We start from the raw sequence: 25,870 nt of genomic DNA, 5'->3' as shown, positions 1-25,870 counted from the left end.
CCCTTCCTATCCCTCGCTGCCAATGGGTTGTGCCCCGCTACCTACCCAGGTGTCCCGTGACCTGCCCAGGCCCGTGTTCCTGCCTGGGAGGTCTGGGCCCTGGCTAGGAGTTAGGCAGCCCACCCAGAGAACTCTTAGACCCTGCCTGAACTCTGGGATCCTCCTTGCCTGCCTGAACTCTAAGACTCTCCCAGAACCCCAGAATCACCTTGAACATCACGTCCCTCACGCATGGTCACCACATGTTGTCTATCGTTTAGTTGTTCCCGTCCTACCCCCAGTACTTCAGTGCCTGCATCCTGCACTTGGGTCCAGCCTCCTGCCCCCTTATGACACTATGTTCAGGTGCTCCTTTTTCTGGATGCATGGGTCTCACCTGTCTTACTTCTTCCAACACCAGTGTTGAGATCCAGATGTAGAGAAGGTACTCCCTGAAGGAAGGCTTGCTCTGGAAATCAATCAGCAGAACATAGGAGAAGAGCCAGAGGAAGCCAAAATAAGCCAGCACATTCCAATAAAATACCACCACTGGAGCTGTGTAGAATGCTGTCAACTGCTGCCAACAGGACAAAGGCTTTGTGTCCTGCTCATTGCTGCAAACAAACCAGAATTTCAAAGTTCAAATATCAATGTAAATTTATTATCAAAGTAGATTTACATCACCATATACAATCCTGAAATTCATTTTTCTGCAGGCATACTCAATAAATCCATTAACCATAATAGAATCAATGAAAGACTACACCTAACAGGCCAGACAAAAAACTGCAAATACAAAAAAAAGAAATAATAATAAAGAAATAAGCAATAAATATCTAGTTCATGAGATGAAGGGTCCTTGAGGTGAGTGCAAAGGTTGTGGGAATAGTTCAGTGATGGGGCATGTGAAATTGAGTGAAATTATCACCTTTGGTTCATAAGCCTGATGGTTGAGGGGTAATAACTGTTCCTGAAGCTGGAGGTGTGAGTGGAAGTGTACAGATAAAATTTACATGGATGCTGCCTGTACCTGAGGACCTGAGTTATAGGGAAAAGGCTGAAGAGGTTAGGACTTTATCCGTGGCAGCATGGGAGAATAAGCAGAGATTTGATAGAGGTATACCACTCAATTTTGTATAGATAGGGCTAATGCAAGCAGGCTTTTTTTTAAACTGAGATTGGGTGAGACTAGAACTAGAGGTCATGGGTTAAGTGAAAGGGGAAATGTTGAGGAGGAATTTGAGGGGGAATTTCTGGTGAAAGTGTGAAATGAACTGCATGATGAAATGGTGGATGCTGGTTCGATTTTAACATTTAAGTTTAAAAAGTTGAGAAAATCTGCAGATGCTGGAAATCTAAAGCATCACACAATCCTGGAGGAACTCAGCAGCCCAGGGCAGCAGCTATGGAAAAGAGTAAACAGTCTACATTTTGGGCCAGGACCCTTCAACGGGACTTATGGTTGCATCATGGTCACGTCCTTCAAAAAAAGGCAACATCTTTCATCAAAGATGCTCAACATTTAGGCAACACCACCTTCTCATAGCCACCATTAGACAGGAGGCACAGAAGCCTGAAGTTCCACATCATCATGTTCAAGAACAGTTAATTCCCTTCAACCATTCGGTTCTTGAACTAAGCAGCACAACCTTAATCACTGTCTTAGTATAGGAAAAGTGTGATCACTTGGAACTAAAATGGATTGTACTTATTGTGTTCTTTCCATCTTGTAAAAACTATATTTAATTTGTATTTAATCCATATTAAGTGAATATATAAGTGAATGCTGCTTATCTGATGCCATATGCCTGTGATAATGCTGCATGCAGCTTTTTCAATACACCAGTGCATACAACCATAAAGTTGACTTTTTGGCATTGTTTTTACTTGTACTGGTGTTGATTTTGCTGAGGTCAGTGTGGCTTTTTACCTAATGGCCAACCACCCTTCTTGGATGTGGAATAGTTACGTGGCTGCAGCAAACTGGATGTTTCTTGGTCTTGTTCCCACTGAAGAAGCTGACGTCAAAGAGTGGAGCAACAAGCTATTTGCAAATATGACTACTGAGGCTCATGCAAAGGTAATGGATGACCTTTTTGGCCCTATGGCTACTGTTGCGGTTGCCAATGTACAGGAAAGATGCCTTCTTCCTGAGGACCAAGCAGGTGATGCTCCCAGCACTGAGCAAGCAGCTCAGTGTGGGTGGGACCATTCTGCTGCTGGACTCTCTGGAGGCCACAGCACAGAGGACTCTCAGTCCTTGGGGAAGATGCCTCCAAAATCCTCTCCTCCTCCCACCAGCTATCATGTGGAGAGCAGGAGCTGGAAGTACAGATGACAGCCTACCATGTCGTTTAGACCTGGGACAGAGCATGGTGACAAGGAGGTGGGATATGTTTGAAAGAAAAGCCACAAACTCTGCACAGACCCTTGGGGCACGGGGAGCAGTCTGTCCATGGAATGAGAGGAGTTAGGGAGCACGAAGACTTTGCAGTGAGAGTACAGAAAGTATCCTCAAGGACGAACTGCACTGGCAAAGAACCAGGGGCACTGTCTTGGGAATTACACACAGCTCCCAGTGACAAGAACCAGCCATGTGCTCTTTAGGGGTTGCCCATCTTTTATCAGAAAGTTATGAGAGCTAGAACACAGAGCGTACTGTGCTATTCGATGTTCCTGGGTCTGACTACATTCCTGTGGAAAAGAAATGTAGAAAATGAATGCCAGGGCTTCTGGAGGAACAGAAAGATTGGGATAATAAAGGAGGGACCTTGGGATTCAAGTCCTTATTTTCCTGTAAGTGGCAACATAGATAGAAAAAGTTGTGAAGGCATACGGCATGCTTGACTGCATCATAGAATTTAGAAGTTGTGATGTTATGTTGCAACGTTACAGAACACTTGTTAAGCTGCACCTGACTAATGAGTATAGTTCTGGTCACTGCCCTACAGGAGGATGAAGGACTTTGGTTATGCTTGTGCTTGTTTTCCCTGGAGCAAATGAAAAAGGGTTACATATTCAGAATCTTTTTCCCATGGTATGGTATCAAAAAGAAGATGGCTTAAGATTAAGGCGAGAGGAAAATCTTAAAAATAGATTAAAAGATTAGTTTTATTTATAATGTGTACATCAAAACATACAGTGAAGCGTGTTGTTTTGCATCAATGACCAACACAGCAGAATTAAGCTAGGGCTCACAATGGTTCTGGTGCCAAAATAGCTTACCTGCAACTCACTCATCCTAACCTGTACGCCTTTGGAACATGCAAGCAAACTGGAGGACGTGGAGGAAATGCACTCAGTCACAGAGAGAACATTCATACCCCTTACAGGCAGCAGCAGGATTTGAACCCCAGTCTGTGTTCGGTGATGCTGTAAAGTGATTGCGCTAAATAGTACTGTAACATGCCACTCAAGTAGTGGGATTTAAAAAGAAAGTTTGTTTTACATTAGTTCCCAGAGATGGTGGAGTTATATCCAGTTACTAGACCATAAGACCATACGACATAGGAGTAGAATTAGGCCATTTGGCCCATCAAGTCTACTCCTTCATTCAATCATGGCTGATCCTTTATCCTCCTCCTCAACCCCACTCCCCGGTCTTCTGCCTGTAACCTTTGATGCCATGTGCGATCAAGAGCCTATCAATCACTGCCTTAAATACACCCAACAACCTGGCCTCCACAGCTGCCTGTGGTAACAAATGTCACAAATTCACCACACTCTGGCTAAAGAAATGTCTCCACATCTCTGGTTTAAATGGATGCCCTTCTATCCTGAGGCTGTGCCCTCTTGTCCTAGAGTCTCCCACCATGGGAAACATTCTTTCCACATTTACTCTGTCTCGGCCTTTCAAAAGGTTTCAATGAGATCCCTCCTCATCCTTCTAAATTCCAGCGAGTACAGGCCCAGAGCCATCAAACATTCTTCTTATGATAACCCTTTCATTCCTGGAATCATCCTTGTGAACCTCCTCTGAACCCTCTCCAATGCTGGTACATCTTTTCTTAGATGAGCTCAAAACTGTTCACTCAAGGTGAGACCTCACCAGTGCCTTATAAAGCCTCAGGATCACATCCCTGCTCTTGTACTCTAGACCTCTTGAAATGAGTGCTAATGTTACATTTGCCTCTTCACCACTGACTCTACCTGCAAGTTAACCTTCAGGGTGTTCTGCACAAGGACTCCCAAGACCCTTTGCATCTCAGATTTCTGGATTTTCTCCTTGTTTAGAAAATAGTCTGTATATTTATTTCTACTACCAAGGTGCATGATCGTGCACTTTCCAACATTGTATTTCATTTGCCACTTTCTTGCCCATTCTCCTAATCTGACTCAGTCCTTCTGCAGCCTGCCTGTTTCCTCAACACTACCTGCCTCCACCAATCTTTGTATCATCTGCAAACTTGGCAACAAAGCCACCTATTCCATCACATAAATCACTGATACACACCATAAAAAGCAGCAGTCCCAACACCGATCCCTGTGGAACACCACTAGTCACTGGCACCAAACCAGAAAAGGATCCTTTTATTCCACCTCATTGCCTCCTACCAATCAGCCAATGTTCTAACCAACTTTCCTGTAGTACCATGGGCTCTTTACTTACTAAGCAATCTCATGTGTGGCACCTTGTAAAACGCCTTCTGAAAGTCCAAATATACAACATCCACTGCATCCCCTTTCTCTATCCTATTTGTAATCTCCTCAAAGAATTCCAACTGGTTTGTCAGGCAAGATTTTTCCTTAAGGGAATCAAACTGACTTTGTCCTGTCTTGTCCTGTGTCACCAAGTACTTCATAACCTGATTCCTAACAATTGACTCCAACATCTTTTCAAGCACCGTGTCCAGGCTAACTGGTCTATAATTTCCTTTTTGCTGCCTTCCTCCTTTCTTAAAGAGTGCTGTGACATTTGTAATTTTCCAGGCCTCTGGCACCATGCCAGAGTCCAATGGTTTTTGAAAGATCATTACTAATACCTTCACAACCTCTACCTCTCTTTCAGAACCCTAAATGCAGGTCCGGGTGACTTACCTACCCTTAGATCTTTCAGCTTTTTGAGCACCTTCTCCCTTGTAATAGGCAGGTGTATGAGATTGTGTGGGATCCGCGATTAGCCATGATGAAATGGCAGAGGGCACTCGATGGGCTGAATGGCCTAATTCTGCTCCTACGTCTTATGGTCTTCTCAAAGAATTCCATCAGGCAAGATTTTCCCCAAAGGAAACCATGCTGATTTTGTACTATCTTGTCCTGTGTCACCAAGCACTCTGTAACCTCATCCTTAACAATTGACTCCAACATCTTCCCAACCTGAGATCAGACTAACTGGTCTAAAATGTCCTTTCTGCTGTCTTCGTCCTTTCTTGAAGAGTGGAGTGACATTTGTAATTTTCCAGTCCTTTGGCACCAAGCCAGAGTCCAATGGTTTTTGAAAAATCATTACTAATGCCTCCACAATCTCTCACACTACCTCTTCCAGAACCCTAGGGTGCCTGGGTGACTTATGTACCCTCAGGTCTTTCAGTTTTCAGAGCACCTTCTCCCTTGTACTAGGCCTATGGTTAGGCCACACTTTGATCCCCTCCAGTTTGCCGATCAGGCCCGACTAGGAGTTAAGGATGCCATAGTCTACCTGCTGAACCGTGTCTACGCCCACCTGGGTCATATTTTTTGACTTCTCCAGTGCGTTCAACACCATCCGCCCTGCTCTGCTGGGTGAGAAACTGATAGTGATGCAGGTGGATGCTTCCCTGGTGTCATGGATTATTGATTACCTGACTGGCAGATCTCAGTACGTGCGCTTGCAACACTGTGTGTCAGACAGAGTGGTCAGCAGCACTGGGGCTCCACAGGGGACTGTCCTGTCTCCCTTTCTCTTCACCATCTACACCTCGGACTTCAACTACTGCACAGAGTCTTGCCATCTTCAGAAGTTTTCTGATGACTCTGCCATAGTTGGATGCATCAGCAAGGAAGATGAGGCTGAGTACAGGACTACGGTGGGAAACTTTGTCACATGGTGCGAGCAGAATCATCTGCAGCTTAATGTGAAAAAGACTAAGGAGCTGGTGGTGGACCTGAGGAGGGCTAAGGCACCAGTGACCCCTGTTTCCATCCAAGGGGTCAGTGTGGACATGGTGGAGGATTACAAATACCTGGGGATACGAATTGACAATAAACTGGACTGGTCAAAGAACACTGAGGCTGTCTACAAGAAGGGTCAGAGCCGTCTCTATTTCCTGAGGAGACTGAGGTCCTTTAACATCTGCCGGGCGATGCTGAGGATGTTCTACGAGTCTGTGGTGGCCAGTGCTATCATGTTTGCTGTTGTGTGCTGGGGCAGCAGGCTGAGGGTAGCAGACACCAACAGAATCAACAAACTCATTCGTAAGGCCAGTGATGTTGTGGGGGTGGAACTGGACTCTCTGATGGTGGTGTCTGAAAAGAGGATGCTGTCCAAGTTGCATGCCATCTTGGACAATGACTCCCATCCACTCCATAATGTACTGGTTAGGCACAGGAGTACATTCAGCCAGAGACTCATTCCACCGAGATGTAACACTGAGCGTCATAGGAAGTCATTCCTGCCTGTGGCCATCAAACTTTACAACTCCTCCCTTGGAGTGTCAGACACCCTGAGCCAATAGGCTGGTCCTGGACTTATTTCCACTTGGCATGATTAACTTATTATTATTTAATTATTTATGCTTTTGTATTGCTATATTTCTTCACTATTCTTGGTGTGGCTGTAATGAAACCCAATTTCCCTCGAGATCAGTAAAGTATGTCTGTCTGTAACTGCACTCACTTCTCTTCCCTCACACCATTAAACATCTGGCACACTGTTAGTGTCTTCCACAGTGACAACTGATGCAAAATACTCATTTAGTTCATCTGCCATCTCCTTGTCCCCTGTTATTATTTCTCCGGCCTCATTTTCTACTGGTCCTATATACTTGTTTCTCTTATTTTTTACATTCTTTTCCCTTCTAGTGATTATTTTTGTTGCTCTGTAGGTTTTTAAAAGCTTCCCAGTCCTCTATCTTCCCACTAATTTTTGCTTTGTTGAATGCCCCCTCTTTTGATTTTACATTAGCTTTGACTTCCCTGGTCAGCCACAGTTGTACTATATTGCTGTAACCTTGGACATTCAGCTTGCAACTACAAACATCCTTCAGCCGCGATTCAGAGATAACCAAAACATCATTCCTAACAATCTGTAGTAGTGCAACAAGATTATCCACCTTATTTCTTATACTCCATGCATTGAGATACCACACTCCAAGTACTGTATTTGATTCTGCATCCCTAATACACTGATGCTCAATTTTGTCCTATAGTCGGCCTACCCTTCCTGACAGTCTATCTTTGCTTTTTTACCATCCGTCCTATCCGAGTCCCTTCACTCCGGTTCCCATATCCCCTGCCAAATTAGTTTAAACCCTCTCCAACTGCTCTCAAGAATATCAGTCCCACTTGGGTTCAGGTGCAAGCCGTCACTTTTGTACAGGACATACCTCTCCTAGAAGAGATCCCAATGATCCAAGAATCTGAAGTCCCGCTCCATGCACCAGCTCTCAGCCACACATTTATTTGCCAAATCATCCTGTTTCTGCTCTCACTGGCACATGGCACAGGTAGCAATCCAGAAATTAATGCCCTGGAGGACCTGCTTCTCAGTTTTCTGCCCAGCTCTCTAAATTCTCTTCTCAGGATCTCTTTGCTTTTCCTTCCTATGTCATTGGTACCAATATGTATCAGGACATCAGACTGCTCTCTCTCTCCCTTCAAAATGCTGTGGACGCGATCTGTGACGACCCTGACCATTGTACCTGGAAGGTAACATAACTTCTGGGTGTCCCGTTCACGTCCACAGAATCTCTTATCTGTTCCTCTGATTCGAATTAAAACAGTTGGTCACTGGGGTATCCTCTTTCGGACAGAGCAAAGGTACTTGAGCGGGCAAAATATTATTCTAAAACCAAGTCGCTTTGGTCTGAGACCTCCTATCAGGGGAAATGCTATCTATCAAACCCCTTGAGAATCTGGTGTCAGAAATAAACAAACAGAAAACACTGAGTCAATCAGCAAATGTACAGTGAATTACTGAGCAATGGCCAGGACTCACTGTATCAGGGCTGGCGGTAAGCTGTGCGGAGGTAGTGTTTTAGCAACCAGCTCAGCCTTGCTCTGTGGTGCCTTTTTCCTTTGTTCTTCATGCCTGGAAAGAGAAAAAAACAGATTGTCAGTCAGAATTTAGACCGAGGCTGGAGCTACCTTTGTCAGATTGATTACCCATCATCAGCCTTGCTCTCATTAGAGTCATAGGGTTACACTGTTCCATGCTGACAAAATTGTCTACCTCAGCTGCATTTGACCCCTCTCCCTCTAAAGCTTTCCTATCCACATACCTGTCTAAATATCTTTTAAATTTGTAATTATACCCACCACAGCCACTTCCTCTGGCAGCTCATTCCACTCTCTGTGTGGAAAGATTTAAATCTTTCCTTGCATAATTTAAGCTACTGCACTTCAGTTTTAGATCCCCTTGTCCTAGGAAAAATATTTTCACCATTTATGACTGCAATAGTTTTATTAACACCTCTTAGATGCCCTCTCAGGCAACTTTGCTTGAAAGAAAATAATCCCAACCTAGCCAGTCTCTCCTTACAACACCAATCATCCAGTTTTAGCAACATTATCATGATTCTTTTCTGCAAATTTTCCAGTTTAATCATGCCTTTCCAATAGCTGGGTGATAGGAATATTCTGGCTGTATTCTCAACAATGTCTTGCACATTAGTACCATGATGTCGAGCTCTTGTACCTGATGCACTAGGTAAGCTCTAGACTCATGACTGTGCCTTCAGTAGAACCATTCCAGAGTGTGTCTGTGCAGGGGAAGAGAGTGTAGTTTCCTGAGATATTGTACACTTGTAGGTAGGTAGATAGGGGGTGTGTGTGAGTGAGTGAGAGAGTGTGTGAGAGAGTGAGTGAGAGAGTGAGTGAGAGAGTGAGTGAGTGAGAGAGTGAGTGAGAGAGTGAGTGAGAGAGTGAGTGAGAGAGAGAGTGAGTGAGAGAGAGAGTGAGTGAGAGAGTGAGTGAGTGAGAGAGAGAGTGAGTGAGAGAGTGAGTGAGAGAGAGAGTGTGTGAGAGAGTGTGTGAGAGAGTGTGTGAGAGAGTGTGAGAGAGAGTGTGAGAGAGAGTGTGAGAGAGAGTGTGAGAGAGAGTGTGAGAGAGAGTGTGAGAGAGAGAGTGAGAGAGAGAGTGAGAGAGAGAGTGAGAGAGAGAGTGAGAGAGAGAGTGAGAGAGTATATGAGAGTTAACATTAATTGGAAATGGCTCAAATCCCCATTAACACACCATGGGGATAGGACAACTCCCTCTTAGCATACCTTGCAAATAGCTCAACATCTCATTAGTATTCATTGGGAATGTATTGACACCCCATTACCATTCCTTGAGAATGGATTGACACCCCAATAACATTCCATCTAAATGGGTCAACTGCCCATTAATACCCCTTGGGAATGGTTCAATACACCATTAACATTCCTTGGAACTATGTCAACACTCCAAAAGTATTCCTTGGGAATGGGTCAACACCCCATTAACATTCCTTGAGAATGGATTGACAACCCAATAGCATTCCATCTAGATAGGTCAACATCCCATTAGCACTCATCAGAAATGTGTTATCACCTCATTAGCATTCCTTTGGGGTGGATATCATCCTATTAGCATTCCCTGGGAATATGTCAACACTGCATTAGCATTCCTAGGGAATGGGGCAACTCCAGCTCACATTAACCAGGAATAGTTTTTCTGCCCGGAACATCAACTCTTTATTGCTTTCTATAGATGCTGCCTGTCCTGCTGAGTCCTCCAGCATTTTGTGTGCGTTACTCTGGATTTCCAGCATCTGCAGAATTTCTTGTGTCTATCCATTGACTATTATTCCTAAAGCACTGGGTATATTCAAAGCAAAATTTGACAGGGTCTTGATTAGTCAGGGTGTCAAAGGTTATGGGCAGATGGAAGGAAAATGGGGTTGAGAGGGGTAATACATCAGCCATGATAGAATGGTGGATTAGACTTCATGGGCTGAATGGCCTGATTGTGCTCCGCTATTTTATGGTCTAAATTAAGCTGTCAGGTTTCTCTCAGTTAAAGGATAGGCATCCTGCTACGAATCACTGTGTCTTTATTTCAGCTTATGCTCTCCACGCTATGAACTATGGAGGGGAGAGAATCGCCCCATCACTCTGCTAGCCAAGCTCCATCTGGCATCTCATTAGGTAGCCACGCCCTCCCACAAATGCTATTCCCAGTTCCTGCATCTTCATTTCTGGCCTTAGAGCAAGAAGAGCACCCTATCCATCACCAGCTCTGCTCAGATCTCCAGGCCAGAGAAGATGATGTGGAGGGACTGAGACAGGCAGAGGCAGATTTGTAAGAGTGATCAGACTCTTACCTGAAAGTGATGAGCTTCGAGTAGATGATGGGCCAGAGTACCAAGCATAGAAGCACCTGCCAAGTATGTGTGTCTACAGAAAGCTCCCCCCACCAGATTTTGGTCAGTAAGTCCTGCAGAGAGAGAGAGAAAAACAATCAGGTGTTGTTAAAGTGGAAAAAGTGTAGCTACCAACAAGAGTTAGCACCACGCCACAGGGACAACTGGCAGTATTTATCAAAAACAATGATAGGGATAATTATTAATTAATAATACTGATTAACCAATAATTAATTGATGGGAGGGCAGAATGAAAGAGGAGGCTGAGAAAGAAATAGAGAGCAGCAGCTTCAGGGCAGTGGGGCGAGTAAAGTCACGTCACAAAGATACTGCTCTTCTCCCAGTTCACACAAGAACAGCAGAGCTCTGGATAGCATTAGGGTGAACACGTTGAGCGCAGACCATAGGAGCTTTCAATCAGTTGCTGCACTTCCACCGTGATCCGCTTCACAAACTCAGCACCCACTCAATGAGCCAGATGCAAGTCAGACCTGAACACCTCCATGTGCCATGAACTTCTTGCTGTCAGCTTCCAATGCCAGGCGCAAGCATGTGGCATTTCCCCAGGTCGAAGAAACCCGAACCAGCAGCTTCTGTGCACGCTTGGCATGTTTCTTGTAGCATTTGCTGAAAAGCCCTTTGGTCAAAGAGAGGAGAATAATTACACAAATCAGAGAACAATATTCTGAGACTATCATAGTCATTCCTGATGCGGAGATTGATGGCAATATAGTCCAGTCAGATCAGATTGGATACTTCCAACAAGGCAGGTTTGAGCTCTCGACTCAGCACTTTTTAAAAAATGTACCAGTTGCTGTATCTGTCATTTACTGGTGATTTCCAGAAGAGGGCTAGCCAACACCAGGATGTTGAGTCTTAAAGAATGATGCAAAGTTGGGCTTTGGCACATTTGCTTACACAAGCATTTTTATTTCAGGTTTCACAAGGATGACATGGGATACTGGTGCTCTGGTGAACAAAAAAAGAGAAGGCCTTGGGGAAGTATGAGTACCTGGGATCAAAAGAATTCCAGGTGGAATAAATGGGGAAGGACAAAAGGAGCAGGGGATAGTTTTGGCAGAGAAAATTAAGGAGAATCCAAACAAATGTTTTAAGTACTCTATATTAAGAAAAAAAAAGTAACTTGGGAGAGATTAGAAGAATGCATATTTTTCCTATTTTGTACTGTGGAGAAAGACAACTAGACTTTGAAATGAGTTATTTAATGGTGGTTCCTTGGAGATAGTCCGCATTACTGTGGAGGAGGTACTAGAAGTTCTAAAACATATGAAGATAGATAATTCACTAGGGGATGACCAGGAATATCCAAAAACACTACTGGAAGCTAGAGAAGAAATTGCAGGAGCGGCCGCTGGTGAATCTGTGAAATTGGGCTGTACAGGAAAAGTCTTTTGAGTATATTTAAAGTAGGGATGATAGGTTCTTGATTAGTAAGGGTGTCAAAGGTTATGGGGAGAAGGCAGGAGAATGTGGTTGAGAGGGATAGTAAATCAATATTGATGGAGTGGGCTGAATGGCCTAATTCTGCTCCTAAGTCTTTTAGTCTTATGGCTGAGATATATGCATCATTGTTAGTGATGGATGAAATGACGGAAGGTATGCCACGTTTTTATTTAAGAAGGGCTGCAAAGATAAACCTGGGAACAATAGGCCTGTAAGCCTGACATCTATAGTAGGTAAGTTACTAGACAAAATTCTGAGGTATAAGATATACAAGCATGTGTTGGTTCGGAATAGTTAGTATTTCTTTGTGTATGTGAGATACGATCTCACCATCTCACCAACTTGACTGATCACTTTGAAGAAGTAACCAAGAAGGTCAATGAGAGAAGGCTGGTAGACATAACCTATCTAGACTTGCACGGTAGACTGCTATGGAACATTAGATTGCATGGGATGCAGAGAGAGCTAGCTAACTGGCTGCATGGCAGGAAGCAGTGGTTGATTATGGAAGGTTGTTTTTTGACAGAAGGCAGGTGACAAGTGATGGTCCCCAAGCATCAGCGTCAGGCTCACTGCCATTTGAAATCTATGGACGACAATCAGCAAGGCATGGTTAGTAAGTTTGCGGATGACACTAAAATAGGAGGTGTTCTAGACAGTGAAGATGGTTATCAAGATTTACAGAGAGATCTTGATCAGCTGTTTAATTGGGCCAAAGAATGGCAGATGAAGTTTAATTTGGATACGTGTGAGGCATTACATTTTGGGAAGACAAATGAGAGTGGGACCCTGGAGAGTGTTGTAGAACAGAGCAACTGGGAGTACAAGTACATGGTTCCCTGAAAGTGGTGCTGCAGGTAGATACAGTAGTGAAAGAGATCGCATTTGGAATATTGTGTTCAATTTAGGTCACAAATATGAAAGATGCCATTTAGCTGGAAAGAGTGAAGACATGATTACAAAGAAGTTGCTATGAACCAAGATACTGAGTTGTAGAGAGAGTCTGAGCAGGCTGTGACTTTATACATTGCATTGTAGGACAATAAGTGCTGATATTATGAAGGTGTATGAAATCATGATGGGCATAAACAGCATGAATCTGAAATGTCTATCCATGGCAACACCCATTTTAATTCCACTTCCCAATCCCAATCTGATATGTCCATCCATGGCAAGTGGTCACTCATTTTAGTTCCACTTCCCTTTCCTATTCCAATATGTCCATCCAAGGCCTCCTTCATTGTTGTGATAAGGCCACACTTAGGTTGGAGGAACAACATCTTATCTTCTGTTTGGGTAGCCTCCAACCTGACGGCATGAACATCGATTTCTCAAACCTCCCCCCACCTTCACCATTTCCCACCTCCTTTTCCCTCCCTCACCTTTTCTCCTTGCTTGCCCATCACCTCCTTCTTGAGCTCCTCTTCCCTTTGAACTTTCTTCCAGGGCCTTCTGTCTCTTTCACCAATCAACTTCCCAGCTCTTTACTTCATCCCACCCCCTCACCTGGTGTTTCTCTTCCCCCCCCCCCCCCCACCACCTTTCAAATCTACTCAGTTTTTTTACTCCTCAGATGAAAGGGATGGGGGATGAGCACCAGTGGGAGGTGGTGGGCAGGTAAGGAGATAAGGTGACGGGGGAAATTGGAATGGGAATCCATGCCTTTTGGTTAGCTACATGGAGCAGTCCATGTTCCAGGCCTACACTGGTAGTATCCCTCAACTTTTCCTAGGCTACATCAACAACTGCATTGGGGCAGCGTTCCTCCCCACTGATCTCTCTCCTGGTACATATCCTTGCAAGCGGAACAAATGCCATACCTACCCCTACACCTCCTCCATCACTATCATTCAGGGCCCCAAAACAACCCTTCCAATGAGGCGACACTTCCCCTGTAAGTCTGTTGGAATCACCTATTGTATCCGATGCTCCCGGTGTGGCCTCCTGTATATCGTGGAGACCCAACGTAGACATAGCATAGGAAATGTTGGGGAGTGATACCGATGTATGCTTGGAACATAGACTGTTCCACATAGCCAACAAAAAGGCAGGGATTCCTATTCCTGTTTCCCTCGCTCCCTGCTGAGTTCCTCCAGCATTTTATGTGTGTTGCTTGGATTTCCAGCATTTGCAGATTTTCTTGTCACTGATACAAAGTATTCATTTAGGATCTCACCTACATGCTCCATCTCCAAACACATGTTCCCTCAGTTACTGTTGAGTGGTGCTACCCTCTCTCTGGTTATAGACACAAGAAATCTTGAGCAACACATGCAGAACCTACAAAGAGTGGAGGATGCAGTCCAGCCCATCCCAGGCAAAGCTCTCCCCACCAATGAGCACATCTAGATGGAGTGCTCCTGCACCATTCATCATCGGGGACCCCCACCATCCAAGCCATGCTCTCTTCTCACTGCTGCCATCAGGAAGGAGGTACAGGAGCCTCAGGACACACACCACCAGGTTCAGGAACAGTTATTACCCTTCAACCATCAAGTTCCTGAACCAGTGTGGATAACTTCACTCACCTCAACTCTGAACTGATTCCACAATGGACTCACATTTAAGGACTCTATAACTAATGTTCTCAGAATGTATTTATTTATTTGTTTATTTATTTATTGTAATTGAGCAGTTTGTCTTCTTTTGTAAATTGGCTGTTTATCAGTCTTTGTGTGTACTTATTCATCTATTCTATTGTATTTCTTTGTTCTATTGTGAATGCCCACAAGAAAATGAATCACAAGATAGTATACGGTGACATACAGTATATATATTTTCATAGTAAGTTTACGTTGAACTTTGAAATGCTGGAGGATTTCAGCAGGTCAGGCAGTATCTATGCAGGGGAATAAACAGTCAACGTTTTGGGATGATACACTTTACCGGGGGTTTGGGGGGTGAGGAAGAGGGCAGAAGCCAGAAGGAGAAGGGTTGCAGGAGGTGGAGAAGGAAGAGGAAGAGTACAATCTGGCAGGTGTTAGGTGAGATCAGGTGAGGAACAAGGCGGATAGGTAGAGCAAGGGGGTGATGTAAGAAGCTGGGAGGTGATAGCAAGGAGAGATAAACGGCTGAGGTTGGAGGAATCCAATAGGAAAGGACAGCGGACTTTGGAATAAATGGAAACCAGAGGGAGGTGATGTGCAGGTTATGAGGGGGTAGGAGAAGAGTAGGGGCGAGAGGATAACTCGAATGGAGAATTGAAGTGGGGGGGCTGGGAACAGAGTGGAGTAGTTACTGGAAGTTAGATAAACTGATGTTTATTCCACCAGGTTGGAGGCTACCCAGACAGAATATGTGTTGTGCCTCCAACCTGAGTTTGGCCTCATCAGGGCAGTAGAGGAGATGGTGGACAGGCATGTCTGAATGGGAATGGGAAGTTGAACTGAAATGGGTGCCACCAGGAGATCCTGCATGATCCATACTTACCTTTATCTATAGCTATCCTATAATTGTGCTCACTGTTCCCTAACTGTTCAACCACAGAAATGTAAGTCACCCGCCAGGTTCATTGTCCGATGTGTCCAGTATGGCCTCTCCTCTTGTTGGACTATCTATATAGTGATTGAAGAAACCCTGCTGATTAATTATTGAATTCAAACATTGATGTTCAACAGGATCTGCCCATCCATGTGTGTTGGGGAGTGTCAGCTAACATGAAAGTCCTGCAGGCAGTAGAAAAGGAAAATATTACACTGATCTTCATTGTACGAGGCTTTGAAAATCCACTGGAGTGAGTACATTTTTCTACAATTAAACAGGCCTTGGTGAGACCATAGCTGTAGCACTGTGTGCAGTTTTGGTTTCCTTGCTTCAGAAAGAATTCTCTTGCTATAAAAAGAGTGCAGCAAGTATTCATCGCCGGATCCCTGGGGTTGTCATATAGAGAGAGATTATGTTGACTAGCTTGTATTCAAGAGAATTAAGAGAAACAAAAGGATTTCTCATTAAAACATCTAAAATTATGACAGGTCTTGATGATGCTTCCTTTCGTTGGGGACTCTACAACAAGGGTGTACATCTTCAGGAAGAAGGAGAAGGCTGAAGGGGTAACTGCAAAGAGGTGAAATGGCTTCACTGAGAAGGTGGGGTAATTGCGGTTTTGTCTCCAATGGAAGAAGGCAGAGGCCAAGTCACTGAATCTATTGAAGAAGGTGACAGATGGATTTCTAGACAAGGGTCCGAGAACAGTAGAGTGAAAGAGCAATACAGTATGGGTACAGGCCCTTCAGCCAACAAGTTCATGCTGATCATAGTGCCCGCCCAGCTTGTCCCAATTTCCTGTGTTTGGCCCATATCCCTCTCAGCCCTTCCCCTCCAAGGGCTATCCAAGTTTCAATTATGCTATTGTACCTGCCTCAGCTATTTCATCTGGCACCTTGTCCCTCAGCTAGCTTTTAAATATTTCTCCTCTTTCCCTAAATCTATGCCCTCTAGTATTGGGATCCCCAACCCAGGGAAAAGACTGCTACCATCCATCTTGTCTATGCCTCTCATGATTTTATAAACATCCATAAAGTCATCCTTCATTCTCCTGATCTTCAAGAAATGAAGACCGAGAAGGGTGACTGAGAAATTATACCGAAAAAAGTAACCATAATGATGTTGGTGAATGGCTGGACAGGTTCCAAGGGCAAAGTGTTCCTACTTTCTTTGGAATTCCATTCAGATCATGAATACTTACGCTGGCATTCGGGCTCTCATGACCAGACTATGTAACAGTTTCTTCCCCCAAGCTATCAGACTCCTCAATACCCAGAGCCTGGACTGACACCTTACTGCCCTATTGTCTTGTTTACTATTTATTGTAATGCCTGCACTGTTTTGTGCACTTTATGCAGTCCTGGGTAGGTCTGTAGTCTAGTGTAGTTTTTTTTCTGTGTTGTTTTTGACGTAGTTCAGTCTAGATTTTGTACTGTGTCATGTAACACCATGGTCCTGAAAAAATGTCTCATTTTTACTATGCACTGTGCCAGCAGTTATGGTCGAAATGACAATAAAAAGTGACTTGACTTGACTTGGTCCTCGAGAGGAGAAGGTGAAGGTTAGGCAACTGCTGGCAGGTGAGTCTGGTGCAGGCTCTCATCTCCTGTCACATCTCAGCACACCCTGAATCATCCGTATGGAGTACTGCACTCAGCCCTGGTTGACCCATTATAAAATGGGTGTGGGGGTTTTGCAGAGGGTGCTGAAGAGGCTTGCCAGGATTAAAGGGCGTGCACATGGACAAATGTGAGTTGTGGAGACTGAAGGGCAACCAGATACATGACTTTCAGATTTTTAGAGGCATAGGAAGAGTAGACAGTAGGTATCCTTTGCCCAGGGTTGTTTAATACTAGAGGTTGTTTACAGTGAGAGGGAGAATATTCAAAGGAAGGGTGTGAGGCATGGTTTTTTACACAGATAGTGGTGGGTGACTATTGATCGAGGCATTTAAGATAGTCACATGAGTGTGCATAGGATCATAAAACATAGGCCATTCAGCCCATTCCCTCGTGGCTGATTTAGCATCCGTGAGAGAATAGGGAGAAATGGACATTGTGTAGTGAGAAGAGATTAGTTTAGCTAGGCATTTAAACACAAATCTGAATAGTCTGGCACAACCTTGTGTGCTGAGGGGCCTATTTCTGTTCGGTAGTTCTATGTTCTGTGCTCTGGTCATCCCAAGAGAAGTTGTGTCTGTGATTTTGTTCTGTGCATTCTGGAAATGGATCCTTAATGGGACAACCTCAGGGCTGTAGTAAACTCACACTGTCCCTAGCCCAATCACTACTGACAGCCCGACATACCGATGGCTTGATCCTCGTACTCCTGAGCCAGATCTTCCATCTCATCGTACAGGTCTGTGTCATTCTCATCTGAATTTATCTTCTTCAGAAGCTTACAGGCAACCAGTGAGGCAGCAATACTGTCCATGCCCTAGAGAACAAAATTAAAGTTGTTAGGTGACTGGATGCTCACTCGCCTTCGATGAGCGAGGCATTGAGTAAGAGTAGGGGAGGCGATTTGCAGTTATGTAAAACTTTGGTTCAGCCACACTTGGAGAGTTCTGTGCAGGAACAAGGTGGAAGTTTTGGAGAGGTTTGCTGCCTCAGTTAGAGGAGTGAGCTATTTAGGTCATGTAAGACATGCATTTAAGGCGAGAGAGGGTAAGTTTAAAAGTGACGTGTGAGGCAAGTTTTTTAAATACTGAATACTAGGTATGTGGGGTCGTCCTACAAGCAGATATGATAGACGGAGAGAGAGAGAGATGGGGGACAGAAGTAGAAGGAGTGAGGGAAAGGGAGGGAGAGGGTGCGAGGGAGTGGGAGGTAGAGAGAGAGGCAGGGTGCGAGGGAGAGGGAGAGAGAAGGAACTGGAAGGAGTGACAAAGAGTGAAAGGGAGTAAAATGAGGGAAGGAGAGGGAGAGGGGAGAATGAGTGGGAGGGAGGGTGGGAGGCAGATGGGGAGAGAGAAAAAGAGAGAAGGTAGGGAGAGAGTGAGAGGGTGTGAATGGGAGGGAGGGGGATTGAGGAAAAGAGAGAGGGAGAGAGAGAGGAGAGAGAGTGAAAGGGAGTGAATGAGTGAGAGAGGGAGAGAAGAAGGGAGAGAGACAGGGGAGAAAAGTGAGAGGGGATGCAGGGAGAGAGATGTAGTGAGGGAAGAGGGAGAAAGTGGGAGGGAAGGAGAGCTGGAGAGTGAGAGAGAGGAAGGGAGGGAGAAGGATAGAGGGAGAGACAGAGGGGGAGGGAGGGAGAGGGAGAGAATGAGAGAGAGTGAGAGACAGGGACTGAGGGAGAGAGAGAGGGAGGGAGAGAGAGGGAAGAAGTGTGTTATGTTTTGTTCTCCGAGCAACTAATAGAAAGATAAGCACAGGAACCTGAGGTAATGTGTATGCTTCCTTTCTACCTGAGTGAGACGAGTGTTTATGATGTGGAGGCATAATGATGTATGCCATTCATGTACTTTTACCTTTATGAATTATACCAACTCTTTCCATTTGACCTTGCCTAGATGATCAGTATGTAGGTCTTCCAACACTTTAGCTCTTAAGCTAAAGTACAACTCTCAATCGCCAAATAAGGCAACCTCCGTCAAGGGCAAGTTCATCTCAGCCCTGGTAAAAATGAGGGAATTGTGTTTCTACTGCATATTTCAGCCACTCTGGGTGGCCCTGTAGACCTGAGACAGTATGGGGTGTTTTCTGCTTTCCCTTTGGATCATCTCTGCCCTGATAGAGAGACTATTGATTTGCATTAGGGAGAGTATGTCAAGAGGAGAATCCTCAGGTAGTCCCTTTTCCAAGGATAAACTGGACAACCGTCAGCAATTTCATGATTAGTCATCCTCTTGAATTCGATCTTGTAATTATGTCCTCCAAGAAACAGAGCCCATCTCTGCATTTGTGCTGCTGCTGTCAATGGAATACTCTTCTGTGGATTGAAGTGGATGCTTCTGGTTGATGAGGGTATGAAGAGGAATTTCTTTAGCCAGAGGGTGGTGAATCTGTGGAATTCATTGCCCCAGATGGCTGTAGAGGCCAAGTCACTGGGTATATTTAAAGCAGAGGTTGATAGGTTCATGAGTAGTAAAGCCATCAAAGGTTTAAGAGGAGAAGATGGGAGAGTGAGGTTGAAAGGAATGATGAATCAGCCATGGTGGAGTGGTGGAGCAGATCCGATTAGCCGAATGGTCCTATTCTACTCCTGTATCTTATGGTCATATGGCCTGAATTGGGCATGATGCCATTTGCATCTTTGTGTTTTCAGCTGATTTAATTTACTTCCGTGCAGCTTTGGATGCTCCTACATGAAGGTGGTAGTGTTTTTTTTGAAACTGCAACTTGACTGCTTCTCTTTTCCTCTTCTATGTGCAGTCCATTTACCTTCATCTGCCCGAAATGCTCTTCGTGTCCTTTGTTTCGCCTTTCAACCTGCATTTGTCTGGTGAATGTGAGCTCCTACCGCAATGGTAACACAACATCTTTGCTCATGCAGGTGTCTGATTAGATGTTGCAATTTTGTTCATGCTCATTTTTATTCCTGACTGCAACTCAATTGTACCTCCATCTGCTCTTTCCATTGATACAGTGATTTCAACTGCTCTTTTAAATGTAAGTTGTGTTTCAGTTAGGAGCCATTTTATTTTTTAATGGTTTCTTGTGTGATTCCACAAACTAAACAATCTCTCACTGCATCATTAAGCCCATTACTGAACTGGCAATGCTCAGACAATTTCTTCAACTCAGCCACATAAGCTGAAATTGACACCCTTTCCTTTTGAATCCACTTATGAACCTAAAGAGTTCTGCAACCAACAATGGTTTTGATTCTAAATGTTCCTGCATTACTTTTATAATAACAGCCAAGTTCAATTTGGCTGGTTTGGTTGGAGCAGTCAAACTCCTAAGCAAAGTGTTTGCTCTTCCATGAATTCCACTCAGCAAAACTGGCACTTGTTTCCCAATGGGTATTTCATTTGCTTCAAAATACTGCTCAGCTCTTTCTGTATACAATATCCAACTATCAATTGAACGTGTTTATCTTTCCAATGTAGTCAGCTATTTCAGCTTTATTCAATTTATGATTATTATCATCTGGTACTCACTGTCTATGAACCTGTGAATTTTATCCATTTTCTGAGTTTTTGTTAATTTGACTGTCTCTGTGCCTATTCCGAAGAGACTCATGCTGCGTCTTTTAAAAATTCAAGCATCTCTCTCCCCTTGTGAAGAAAGAAAACCTGCTGTGCTTTTTTACTCAATGATTTCTCTCGGCTTACCAAGATAGCACACTTTTTTTTAAACTCGAACCTCTTGCTGCACTTCAACAGGTAGACAATCATCTTGGGTTCATTTTAAAACTTACTCGTTGCTACTGTTACATTTTGTTCTCCAAAAACCAAATTAAAAGAAAAACATGGAAGCCCAAGATAACATGTACGATTCAGTTGTACTTTAGAGGGGCGCGCACTTATGACACGGTGGTGTAATGAGTTTTGCCATTCACGTACATTTAAATACTTGTATAACCCATAATGAATTCTGCAGACAACAAAGAATGCTTAATCAAACAATACATTTACAATGTTATTCAAATATTACTGAAATATTGAATACACTACGGAGTGAGTGAGAGAGTGAGGGAAAGAAAGAAAGAGGGAGGAAGAGAGAGAGAAGGGAGGAGAATGGAGAGGGAGGGAGAAGGAGGGAGAGAAAGGCAGAGGAGAGAGAGGGAGTTAAGGGAGGGAGGAAGAGAGAGGTAGAGAAGAGTTGAAGAGGGAAGGAGGGAGAGGGAGGGAGAGAGAGAGTGGGAGGGAGATGAGGGAGAGAAGGGGAGAGTGAGGAGGGAAGGGAGGAAGAGAGATGGAGGGAAAGTGAGAGAAAGGGAGAGGAAGGGAGAGACTGAGAGAGAGGGAAGGAGCGAGTGAGAGGAAGGGAGCGAGTGGTGAGTCAGGCATCCAAGGTGATTAGTTAATTGGGAAAGGGTTTAAGATGACAGGAAGGTTGTGCAAGCTAGGGAAGGAGAGCAAGGATGCTGTTGGGAAACAGTGGCAGGTGCATAATAGACAGAGGCAGACAAAGAGAGAGGAAAAATGAGAGGCAACTGGAGCGAGGAGAGGGGAGGGAAGTGTTATGATTCGTGACAGCTGGTGGTGGAGGATATGCAGGAACATGTAAGTTTGTAGCAAGTGCACTCTAGGTAACTGGGGAAATACACAAAAAATTGTCGAAGTCCTTGGCCCAAGGACCGCAACACCACTCCATTGTATTCCCCCCAAGCTTACACTGAGTCTGTAAATCAAATCGTATGTTTCTCACAGATAAATGACCTGGATCACACTGTGTCTCAAGGGGAGCTGTGCTGTTCTTACATGTAACTCCAGCCCCATAAACATAATTGCCTCTTCACTTCCTTCGTAGTGCTGGGCAAGGAAGGGGTGGACAGTAAGTGCTGCAGAGTCAGTCGCACTGTGCCATGCGATGGAATAAAACCACTGCTCTCCAAAAGGAGGCCAGCTTTGAGGGTCTGGACAGAAGCCAGTGAGCCCCTCTTTGGTTACGCCCTTACCTGTTCCCAGAAGATGGAAGCCAGATACTTGCGCTTCATTAAGATTGCCCAGATGAAGAGGTCGCGCACTGGATCTTCAAGTTTTCCCTCCTGCTGTTGGTAAATACTTGCCGCATTCTGGGAATAAAACATGAGAGTTTCATGTTAGTTGACCCTTCACTGGCATCTTCTTGCTCCAGCAACTGAAGCTGTGTGCAAGTAAATGAAATTAGTTGAAGGCACAGAGATGCAGCTGGCACCATGCACAATTCAAGCCATATGTCGATTAATATACAGGAGCAGAATTAGGCCATTCAGACAATTGGATCTGCTCAGCCACTCCACCATGGCTGATTTATCATTCCTCTCAACCTCACTCTGCTGCCTTCCCTTGTTAAACCTTTGATTCCCTTACAAATTATGAACCTATCAACCTCTGCTTTCAATATACCCAATGACTTGGCTTCTACAGCCGTCTGTGGCAATGAATCCCACAGATTCACCACCCTCTGGCGAAAGAAATTCTTTAAACCCAAAGCCATTCACAAAACTCCAAATGTGGTCTGACCAATACCTTATAGAGCCTCAACATTACATCCTCACTTTATAGTCCAGTCCTCCCAAACTGACTGCTAACATTGCATTTGCCTTCCTTACCAATGACTCAACTGTGCACGCTGGCCTTTACAAGTGTGAGGTGGTTCATTTTGGTAGATTAAATATGATGGCAGAATATAGCATTAATGGTAAGACTCTTGACAGTCTGGAGAATCAGAGGGATTTTGGGGTCTGAGTCCATAGGACACTCAAAGTTGCTACGCAGGTTGACTCTGTGGTTAAGAAGGCGAACTGTGTATTGGCCTTCATCAACCGTGGGATTGAATTTAAGAGCCGAGAGGTGATGTTGCAGCTATATAGGACCCTGGTCAAACCCCACTGGGCGTACTGTGCTCAGTTCTGGTCGTCTCACTACAGCATATATGTCAAACTCAAGGCCTGCAGGCCAAATCCGGCCCGCGGTGGAATTATCTTTGGCCCGGGAGATAATATCTAACTACTATTAAAGCTGGCCCCAGTAATCGAAGCGCCTATGGCGTATGATATGGCTAATGCTGAGTTTATTCAGGTACCAGGTTTTCAGGGTTTTTAGTGTTTATTCGGCAGTCTTCTTCATAAGAAACGGAATTTGTAAAGTGAAACACTTTGTAGTTATAGCAGAGACTGAGACACATGAGAGCAGGCTGAAAAAACGGAGGCAACGAAAGCTGCGTTCGCACGTGTCCGACTGATCCGGCCCGCATGAAGCTGCATTTTGCTCAATCCGGCCCGTGACCTAAAATGAGTTTGACACCCCTGCACTACAGGAAGGACATGGAAACCATAGAAAGGGTGCAGAGGAGATTTACAAGGATGTTGCCTGTATTGGGGAGCATGTCTTATGAGAATAGATTCAATGAACTCCACCTTTTTTTCTTGGAGTGATGGAGGATGAGAGGTGACCTGATAGAGGTATACAAGATAATGAGAGGCATGGATCATATGGATAGTCAGAGACTTTTTCCCAGGGCTGAAATGGCTAGCATGAGAGGGCACAGTTTTAAGGTGCTTGGAAGTAGGTACAGAGGGGATGTCAGGGGTGCAGTGAGTTGTGCAGTGAGTTGTGATTGCATGGAATGGGCTGCCAACGGCAGTGGTGGAGGCGTAAACAATAGGGTCTTCTAAGAGCCTAGAAAAATAGAGGGCTATGGGTAAGCTTAGGTAGTTCTAAGGTAAAGACATGTTTGTCACAGCTTTGTGGACCGAAGGGTCTGTATTGTGCTGTAGGTTTTTTATGTTTCTATGACTCCTAAGTCCTATTTCACCTCTGATTTTTGAATTCACTCCCCATTTAGAAAACAGTCTACACCTTCATTCGTTTGACCAGGCCAAACTAACTTCTAACAGATGATATTCATTGTCCACCTTTCACCCTAATTTAATATCCCAAAATGCATCACTTCATACTTATTTGAGTTAAGTTCCATCTGCTATTCTTTGGCACACTTCAGCTACATCCTGTTGTCATCTTAGGCAATGCTGTGTATTAAATTTCTTAGTAGTATTTGAGTCTTATTGTTTGATTCAGCATTCTTATTTGTTTAAATAATTTACTATGGGTTATATGTAAAAAAAAAGTGAATTGCACACGTTATGACACTACCACATGATACATGTGATGTGCACTTCGTTTAAAGTAAAAACCAAGCTAGACTCACATTCTCCAGACTCACGTCTTATTAATTGAATTAGTTCAATGTTTAGGAGTTACAAAACTTAACAGCGAAGATGAGGTATTTTTTGAATGAAAACTGAAGATGACTACCTACCTGTTGAAATGCAGTGAGATGTTAGAGTTTTTTAAAGAGCACAACAAGAAACAATCCAGTTAAAAATGTTCTTCAGATTGAGTTAAAGAAAAGGCAGAAAAGGGAAGAATTCTTGGGTTCATAAACAGTCATCATTTAAAAAAAAACAGAAATGGCTGGCCATTTGATGTGCTCCACTACACAAGATGTAGCTGGAATATGTATCCAGAATGGATTCAGCTGCATTTTAAAGCAAATTAAATAGCCAATGAGAAACAAGTAGCACTTTTGCTGAGTGTGTTGGGTTTGTAGCCATACAGTTTGCCTTGAACCAAACTAGCAGAAATGAGTTTTGCTGATATTGTGAAGCCAATACAAGAACAGTTAAAACCAAAACCACTGTTGATTGCAGAACGCTTTAGGTTTCATAAGCAGAATCAAAAGGAAGGGGAGCCCATTTCAGCATTTGTGGCTGAATTGAAGAGATTGTTTGAATATTGTCAGTTCAGTGATTTGCTTAATGATGCACTGAGAGATTGTTTAGCTTGTGGAATCTTACAGGAAAGCATTCAAAAGAGACTCCTGACTGAAGCACAACTTATGTTTAAAACAACAGTTGAAATAGCTGTATCAATGGAAACAACAGGCAGAGACCCAATTGAGTTGCAGTCAGGAATTAAAGAGAGCGTGAGCAAAATTGCAATGTCCACACAGAAACCTACCTGGCTGAACAAATTGTGTTACCGTTGTGGCAGGAGCTCACTAACACCAGACCAATGCAGGTTTAAAAGTGAAACCTGAAGAAAATGCAACAAAGTAGGACACGTACAAAGAGCATGGTGGGCAGACAAAAATAAATGGACTGCACAGGGAAGAGAAAAAGATTTTAAAAATCATTGCAGTTTCAAAAAGAGCACTAATCTGCATGCTGTTGATGAAAAATCTGATAATAATGAGTGACGTAGGACTGATTAGCCTTAAGATTCACAATGTGAAAACTAACAATCGACAAACAATAGGGCTTACACTAGAAGTGAGTAGTAAATTAACTAAAACAGAATTGGACACTAGCTAGGCTGTTTCAATCATTCCACAAAATGAGTTTGAATGGTATTTCAAAGATACTGAACTGAAGCCTGCAGATATCCATCTAAGAACCTACACTGGAGAGAAGATAACTCCTGTGGGGATGACAGTTGTTACAGTGAAATACAACAACTAACAAGTCGCGTGAGCTTGTATGTAGTAAAAACAGGAGAGCCAGCATTGTCGGGAAGTGATTGGCTGAGACAATTACAACTTGACTAGAGGTCCATCCAGCATTTGTGTGCCACAGCCCCTGTAATAGAGTCAACTGAAAGCAAACTAAGAAACATGCTGGATGATGCCACAACTGTCCACATGCCAAACACCATGAACCATGGCCCAACCGAGGGCAAACAGATGTTGGTGTCAACCTCTGTGCCTCTGGTTGAAAAGCATATTGGGCAAAAGAATGACCATGCCGCTCAGAGGAGTTGTAAAAGCAATTCCT

The 25,870-nt window shown here is 44.0% G+C and overlaps 1 protein-coding gene across 3 annotated transcripts in view; it reads right to left on the bottom strand.

Annotated features, from left to right (window-relative positions):
* trpm2 (transient receptor potential cation channel, subfamily M, member 2) overlaps positions 1-25,870 on the bottom strand; it is a 166,037-nt gene that overhangs the window by 73,406 nt on the left and 66,761 nt on the right. For all 3 annotated transcript variants that reach the window (XM_073046350.1, XM_073046351.1, XM_073046352.1), the window contains 6 exons: positions 22,013-22,129; positions 17,752-17,881; positions 10,990-11,135; positions 10,460-10,572; positions 8,114-8,206; positions 377-593 (listed from right to left, as the gene is read on the bottom strand). In XM_073046350.1, the coding sequence (XP_072902451.1) occupies positions 377-593; positions 8,114-8,206; positions 10,460-10,572; positions 10,990-11,135; positions 17,752-17,881; positions 22,013-22,129 (816 nt within the window). The remainder of the gene's footprint in view (positions 1-376; positions 594-8,113; positions 8,207-10,459; positions 10,573-10,989; positions 11,136-17,751; positions 17,882-22,012; positions 22,130-25,870) is intronic.

Source organism: Hemitrygon akajei, chromosome 5 (assembly GCF_048418815.1).
Source record: "Hemitrygon akajei chromosome 5, sHemAka1.3, whole genome shotgun sequence".
NCBI classification, from domain to species: domain Eukaryota; kingdom Metazoa; phylum Chordata; class Chondrichthyes; order Myliobatiformes; family Dasyatidae; genus Hemitrygon; species Hemitrygon akajei.
The sequence above is the reverse complement of the archived record's forward strand: the minus strand, read 5'-3'. Positions and strand labels throughout refer to the sequence as shown.